The 8487-nt window shown below is 37.8% G+C and overlaps 1 protein-coding gene across 3 annotated transcripts in view; it reads left to right on the top strand.

Moving 5' to 3' along the window:
• The window catches only part of LOC143021476 (endoplasmic reticulum-Golgi intermediate compartment protein 2), a 29038-nt gene extending 21635 nt beyond the window's left edge, over positions 1-7403 (top strand). For all 3 annotated transcript variants that reach the window (XM_076179012.1, XM_076179011.1, XM_076179013.1), the window contains 3 exons: positions 1280-1401; positions 4168-4306; positions 5022-7403. In XM_076179012.1, coding sequence (XP_076035127.1) covers positions 1280-1401; positions 4168-4306; positions 5022-5245 — 485 coding nt within the window. In that variant the 3' untranslated portion in view covers positions 5246-7403. The remainder of the gene's footprint in view (positions 1-1279; positions 1402-4167; positions 4307-5021) is intronic.
• The last annotated feature ends 1084 nt before the right edge of the window (positions 7404-8487 follow it).

The raw sequence follows: 8487 nt of genomic DNA, 5'->3' as shown, positions 1-8487 counted from the left end.
CTTCCAGTTCTATAGTAATCTTTATTGGGAAGTGATCAAATGATAGATCTTGAATGGTTTACCATGTAGTTCAAGTTTGCAGGGAGGGTGAACACATAGTTATGTCATGGGAATGCTGGTTATTGATTGTATTGGAGAGGTTTTCTAGTGGGGTTGTTGCTGAAGTCAATTATGTTTAAATTGGGGAGCTGTTCAAGAATTTTGTGTCCACTTCAGTCTGCTCTTTGTTTGTTAAGCCAGATTGGATTATAAGTATTCAGATCACCTGCCAGTTTGTAGTTTGTTATTGAAATCAGTGGTTGGAGTTGAGGAATGTAACCTTGTGGGTTTGAGGTTGGTGGGATATGTATATTTGTGGTAATGTGGGTTGTTTTCTTTATTTGTGTTTGGAGTGCGATTATTTCAGTGGGGATTGCCTGGTATATCTTTTTTGTTGGAGAAGGGTACGAGTCCACCTTTTGTTGGAGAAGTGTTATGAGTCCTTGTTTGTCTTGTGTTGTGTTCTCTTATTATTCAATCTGTGAATGATGGTATTGTTATTTGCGGTGTCAGTATTGTTTCTTGTATAAGTGCTATATGTATGTTATGTTTATGTAGGAAGTGAAGCAGTTCTGTGTGTTTGTTAAAGAGTTCATTTATGGTCATCTGTAGTATGGTAAGGATGTGTTTATGTGATATTGTGAATGTTGTCATGTGTTGGTTACGGCTTCAGTTTTTTATGTATTGGTTTGTATTTGTAAATGCCTTACATTTTAAGGGAAGCCAGTGGTGACATGTGCTGCATTTGATGGATATGTGTGTCCAGTTAATGAGTTTAGTACATGTGGGGCAAGTGTTAGGGTTTGGGTTTGTTTCTGTGACGAAAGCTAACAGGAGAAGTAAGAGGGCAGGTGGTGTACTGACCTGGTTGTATGAAAAGCCATGGATATAGTTTAGAATTATGTGTGGCTATAAAGAGTTACTCTCTGGTCCAGTCCAGGGCCCAGGTGCCAACCCCTGGCATCCTCTTCTTGCTGCACAGTGCAACTGCTTGTTATTTGAACACTGCAACACCTGAGAGATACCTATGTATCATTGGCTTGGTCTAAAGACTAAAACCTCCTTGATATTATTACATCTCCAGGTGGAGGTGAGGTTGATAATGTATTGTGCAAAGAGGTAGCAAGTAGATATTAAACTTTTGAAATTACCTGCTTTCTGAACTTATCCAGAACTTCTAATATCATGTGTATTTTATTATATTTGCTTTTTATTATATATTTTTTCTTTTGCTCGTCAGATATGATGACATACCAGTACTTTGTGATAGTTGTCCCAACTAAAGTCAGTACCTATAGCCATAGAGGGAACACCTTCCAGTATTCAGTTGCTGAACAGTCACGAGAAATCAGCCACGATAATGTAAGTAATGTTTTTCATTTTGGAAATATATTCTTGAAAATTCTAGTACCTGTACATATACCACTGTGTATATATTTGTATTCACCAAGTTGAGTTCTGAGGTAAGAGTATGACAGAAGATTTTGAAATTAAAAAAATGTTCTAGGGTAAGAGTATTACAGAAAATTTTGAAAGTAATAAAAAGATTTTTTGGAAGGAAATTAAGAGAGGAAGGGGAGTCAACTCAAGTAGAGGAGAAAAGGTAAAAGGTGCAGATAGAGAGATGATAATGGAAGAGGAAGGTGGGCAGAGTATTTTAGGGAGCTGCTAAATGTGAAGGAGGATTGGGAAAGAAAGGTAGTTGCAGTGAGAAGTGCTATGAAAATAATAGTGACAAATGAGGAAAATGGAGGAGAAATAAGGAAAGATGAAGTGAAAGCAGTTATTAAAATGATAAGAACAATTAAGGCTCCTGGATTAGATGAGTGTCATGCAGAGTGTCTTAAAAAGGGAGGTACAATGATGATGGACTGGCTGGTGAGGTTTAATGTTTAGTTAAAAGAGGGTAAAGTGCTGTAGGACTGGAGAAGTGTCTGTATAGTTCTGCTTTACAAGGGAAAAGGGAACAAGTGTGAGTGTAGTAGTTTCAGAGGGGTCAGTTTGTTAAGTGTAGTTGGGAAGGCTTATAGGAAGGTTATGATTGAGATGATTAGGAGAGGAACAAAGGGAGTAATTGGTGAGGAACAGAGTGGTTTTAGGACAGGTAGGGGTTGTATGGATAAGATTTATGTGTTAAAGGCAGATATGTGAGAAAGCTTTAGGAAAAGATAAGGATGTTTTTTGGGCCTTTATGGATTTGGAAAAGGCTTATAACAGAAAGGCACTATGGGAGGTATTGCAGATATATGTGATAGGAGGAAAGCTGTTAAGAGCTGTCAGGAGTTTTTATGAGAGTAGTAGAGCCTGTGTTAGAATTAGAAATGGAAAGAGTGAGTGGTTTGAAATAAAGGTGGGACTTTCTCAGGGATGTGTTATGTTGCCTTGGCTGTTCAATTTATACTTAGATGGGGTGGGGTGTGAGAGGTAAACGCAAGGGTAATGGTTAAAGAAAATGGAGAAAAATAGAAGATAAGACAGTGGTTGTTTGCTGATGATACTGCACTTGTAGCAGGAGCAGAGGAAGGATTGAGGAAGTTAGTGACTGAGTTTGGGAATGTGTGTGAAAGAAGCAAGTGGAAGATAAATGTGGGTAAAAGTAACGTGATAAAATGGTAGCAAATTGGAAGTGAGTATTAAGGGAGAGAGGCTGGAGGAAGTGGGTAGCTTTAGATACTTGGGTGCAGATGTGGCAGGAAAGGGAGTAGAAGAGGTGGAGGTAGAATGTAGATTGAGAGAAGCCAAGTATATGTCATTGGGGATTAAAAAGTGTAATGAGAAATAGACATTTGGAAATAGATGCTAAGAGGAGATTGTATGGGGCAGAAACATGAAACATAAGAGAGGACGAGTCTAAGCTGCCACTTTTGCATGCTTACTTTTGTTTCATATGTCTTTAATTTTCATTTCTGTCTTTAGTCGCTTCCTCTTTCTTTACTTTCACCCACCTTTCTCTTGTCACTTCTTTTTCTGTACTAATTTACAGATTTTTAGTCGATAGGCCCTGTACCTACAAGTATTCCTCTTTTCAATTTCTATATAATGTACTTCAGACAAGGGAGAATGAAATGTTTGTAGATTTTCTTTTCTTTTTTGAATACTGGCTACACTGTGTGCTTCTCCAGATACAATCTCTAAATCCCCAGAGAAAATGCAAGACAGGTTCTAGTTGAGCTTTGCAATGATATAGTGATTTCTTTAGTCCAATGATCTTTAACTTTATATTTAAGATCCTCCCCAAAGGGGTGTGATCTTCTGATCGTGAACCAATTGAATTTCCTCCTACACCCTTTCCCCAATCAGATTCGTTGTTACAAGTTTATATGCAATATTGTTTACTAAAGCAGCCTTGAATCATTGCATAACTCACTTAGATTACAAGCAGTCAGCAAAACACATCATACAGGCTCTTGGCCATTTTAATGACTCTAGGCGGAGATTGAATTTATACAACTGCTTGCTTACAAACTATTGTTTACCAAACACCCAACTCATGAAAATGCAGCCCTCGCCATCTACTTCACTTTCTACCCACATCTGTCTACCAGCCTCTTACAATGAGAGGAAGAGTTTGAATGTGTTTGAGATGAAATGCCTGAGAAATATGGTAGGGATTACTAAGCTGGATAAAGTGAGAAATAAGGAGATGAGGAGGAGAGTGGGGGTGGAAAGGAAGTTGGGAGATAGGGTTGATGAAAGAGTATTGAGATGGTTTGGACATATGGAAGTAATGAGTGAAGAAAGATTAGTAAAAGTGGTATGTAAGGCAGAGGTGGAAGGAGTGAACATGAGGGGGTGACCAAGGATGAGATGGATGGATGGGGTAAAAGGGGCATTGGGAAAGTGGGTGATGTCTGTTGAGGAAGGAAAGAAGACAGAACATAGGGGTGAGTGGAGAATGGTTAAGTATGGATGTGGCTGTGATGCATAGAAGGGAGTGGATGGGGAATGGGGGATGAGGGAGTACATGTGTGGTCCAATTCTGTGATTGAGTTGGCTTGTGTGGTAAAGCTATCCATTGGCATAATTGATAAACACCTCACTTTGATGGGAGTGGATGTGCTATTGGTTGCAGAACTTTAGTCCACAACTGTACATATAAATAAGGTAACCTTTGTTTTATTCTTTCAGGGATCCCATGGTACTCCTGGAATATTCTTTAAGTATGATGTGTCTTCTTTGAAAGTGGAGGTTCGGGAAGAACATGAACCTTTTCTTCAGTTTTTCACACGGATTTTGGGAATAGTTGGAGGAGTTTTTACATGTTCAGGTGAGAAATTTATTTGATCAATTTGGGTACCATGAAACCTTCTAATATACTTATGACTTGATGTAGATTTCCAAGATATTTTCAAGAAACCCCATGAAGCCTCCATATTTAGTTCTGTTCCAAGGATGGTGTATGTTCCTGTTTTAACATAAATACACCTTGGAAGGGACCAACAATGTGTACCTGCATGAGATGGTCCTGCAAAAAGAACTTCAGAGAAATTCATCTCCCTACTTCCTATCTTCAAACCCTGTCAACTTCCTCACCTCCTTTTAGAGGTGCATCACTGAGGGAAGCTAACACTTGGTCTCTGGAGTGGGTTCAATATTTCTCTTTATCAACTTAGTGTATATTTCCTCTACCTTTCAACACAAGAGCTGACAGCCAGTGACTCCTCCCTTCCCACTACTTTCAGTCAATGACAAAGAAACAGTTCCACTCTAATATAAACCAGACATCAATCCAGGGTTTCTTTCCAAAGAAATATGTGTGAGGGCCTAAGAACTGTTTCCCAGTCAGTGAAACTCGAGGCAATAATTGACTCATTGATTGATTGCAGAAGATACCAAACACAAAATATTGTCTTCTTCCTCCAGATCTGATAAAACTATATTCTGTGTTGCTCAGCTTCCTGCATGTTCATATAGAAAATTATATGATGCTTTTTCATTTAATTTTATTTCCCATTTACTATTTCTTCTTTTACCCCAAACAGGACTCCTACATAGGTGTATAGGTACGCTTGTAAACTTTGTCACGTGCCGATACTTTCGTCAGAGTGCTACTGAAACTAAAGGTGAAGTGCTGCCACCCGTAGAATTAATCAACTCACCAAACCCTCTACTTACGCCTACCACTGGCAATCCTCTTCTTGCTACAAGTCTGACTGAAGCACCAACAGTAGATGGACCAGCCACTATAGGAGTAACTGATCATTAGACAGAATATTCATGTATATATGAAGTATGTGTCAAATCATCTCATTATGTGCATTTGCAGACACAAAGTATCACCGTGTAATTGAATAGGATGTTTGCATGTAACTAGCTAATGACGATCTGAAAGAATTATATTTTTTATTGTCAGCTTAACAGCTTTATATAGATTATTTATTAATCATTTACATATACATATTAGGTTTCCATACATGTATATGTATATGCATGTGTCTAAGCAAATTTTATAGCATATGAACAATATATATATATATATATATATATATATATATATATATATATATATATATATATATATATATATACTTATACACACATACATACATACATACGTATACCAAGCGCTTTTTCCCACTTACAAGGGAGGTAGCCAAAATCAAAGGCATAAATCCACTCCCAACCATTTCATCCCCACATACTCCACTCCCATTCACCATCCGTCCCTCTTTCTTTTCTTGGCTCCTCCTGTATGATGGGTCATCCCTGCATCTCACCCACTGCTCTGGGTCAGAAGTAATGCAGTGAGACACAGCACATCCACAGCAAAGCCACCTCATTTAATCAGCGACCCCCTCTCCATCCCTTCATGCAGACAAAGAGAAAACAGGGAGAAATCCCTTTGGGCTGCATTAAAATATTATTCACACATATCCCCCCCCCTCCCTTCCATACATCACAGCATCATCCATACTCAACAATTCTCCACTCACCCCTTTTGTAACGGTTTCTTTTCCCAAGGAAGGTCCTTTGCTGCTATTGCTTATTGCTCATTCCCAGTACTTTGCATTTTTGGTATTGAACTTCATTTGCCATTTTTGGCTCCATGCCAAAATAATGCCTAGATCTTTTTGCAAAAGTCTACTGTCCACATTTTTCACTCTTCTCGTGATTTTTGCATCAATTGCAGACATGTTGGCATAGTTTGTCATTGAAATAGACAACAAACTTATTGGTGCAAGCAGTCAATTATGTGGAAATCCACTTATTACTGCTCCCCATCTTGACATCTTTTACTACTACCCTCATGTATCTTCCCTTTCAAAAAGAATACTTCATCCATTCTAGTAGTTTCCTTCTCAGTCCTCCAATATGCTTCAATTTCCGCATAGGTCGACTGTGAGGTACAGCCACAATCCACAGTTTCTACCACACCCAGGCTCCCCAGATCATATTTTCTTCAAACTTATTCCACAAGTGAACGCATCTGTGTAAAAAGTTACACTTGTTAGCATCTTTTAAATTTTTCATAATTCTTTACAATGACCTCTTTTTGTTTTTGCACCCCATACTAGCAGACCCTTTCTATTTTTTCTATTCCTTTTCTGTTTTAAATACCATTATCATATCACCTCTCTTCACACTTCTAAAATGGGAACACCCAGTAGTCTAATCTCTCTGATATATCCTACCAGCGAGTCTTGTGATCACTTTGGTTGCTGCTGTTTGTATTCTCTCTTTATATTTTTCTTTTGGTATAGTGATCACACCACTGCTATACATTCCAGTCTGGGGTGAATCAGACTTTCATTTATTTTGTTTATTATGCCCTCATCCATGTTATTAGATACTACATTTCTTTATTAGTAATTCATAAGTCTCATTTATTCTCATCATGTGGTTTTCTGGTAACATATCTTATTAAATTTCCTAAATATCTCTCTTCCTTTGCATTCAATAATGACTTTATCTCTCACTTTATAACTTGTCAACAGTATATATGTTTGTATGTATGTATGTATTACATACTGCTATACCAATACACATGCATATATGATTTAGTGTATATTATACAGAAAGTACCAGCTCATATTAGTTATGAATTGGTTATACTGTACACCAACATTAGAATTTTCTAATTTTTCTTTGATGTCTTCTTTGAGTCACTGCAAAATGTGTTGAGAATTGATTTATTTTTCTTGCTAATTAACCTGATGCACTACTCTGTGAGCTTTATAGAATGTTTTATCTAATAAATTAAAATCACTGACTATGCAAAATGTTTGATATATTTTGGTAAAAGTGTGAATGATGAATTTTTCATGTATGTGGTTGCACCTTTGGAATATTGTATTTGAATTTTATATATATATGTTATTTTCTTGCCACTGCAGTTTTTAATCATTAGAATATAATAAATGTTTGTTCTACTTTGTGTATAGTTTGACCCTGTGCCTTGGGTGGTTTTTAACTGGAAAAATATTGCAAAAGAAGTTCCTCAGGTTCAAATCACTAAACAAGCTCTCTAAGACAGACCAATCTCAACACTGCACCAACATCCTCCAGACATCAACCCCACAGAAAAATCCCTCTGAAGAGAAGTAAAAACCATACTAGCATGCCTGCTTTCAGGACATCACCCAGCGTTAAAACAGTATCAATACAAAATAGACCTGACCACAGAATGAAACTGCTCAAGATGCAACCACCACAATTCCTAGACAACAACAGTATTTCTTCCCTGAGTGACTTATGGGGCTGCCCAGTGACTGTAGTCAGTTATGTGGGATCCCCAAGAGAGACTTAGGGCAATCCTTAGTCCATCAAATAGTGGTAAGGGATTCAAATTCTCAGTCAGATAGGAACTCATTTTCAACGATTGAAAGACTCATGACCACTTCAGTATGATGACTCCTATGTAGGCATCATGAGGCATGAGTGGGTACAGGATGATGACAGCGTCTGTGCCTTGATTATATATATTTTTTGTAGTTGTACATGAGTTACCACCGGATATTGTGAACTGGTCTGATCACGTGTTTTGTGTTAATTATTTGTCAGAGTTAAAGAGAATTAGTACCATATTTTCCGGCTTAAAATGCGCATCGGGTTATAATGCGCACCCATGCACTTTGTTACCTCAGTACACAGATAGCGCGCACCGACGTATAACGAGCATGCCAGGAAAAGTCACTGGTGGCTAAAGCTCGTGAACTGCATGTATGCAACTCCTGCATGCATTGGTCCATTGTTTTGTGGGAAATTTGAGCCATGAAAAGTTTATTGAATACAAAATGTACATGAAAATTTTTGGATTTTTACAGAAAAATTGTAATTTACTATCCTGAGGGAATAATTCATCTTACAAGTTTTTATCACCGTGTACAAGTTTTTATCACCGTGTACAAGTTTTTATCGCCATGCAGCAACAAACTATGTTTCGGTTCATAAGTGTCTTTACTGAAGTGACGTTTAGTTTAACAAACTCTCGCAAGAGGGTGTTTAGTG

The sequence above is a fragment of the Oratosquilla oratoria genome, chromosome 42 (genome assembly GCF_046742065.1).
Source record: "Oratosquilla oratoria isolate Oo_2021 chromosome 42, ASM4674206v1, whole genome shotgun sequence".
NCBI lineage: Eukaryota > Metazoa > Arthropoda > Malacostraca > Stomatopoda > Squillidae > Oratosquilla > Oratosquilla oratoria.
The sequence above is the reverse complement of the archived record's forward strand: the minus strand, read 5'-3'. Positions and strand labels throughout refer to the sequence as shown.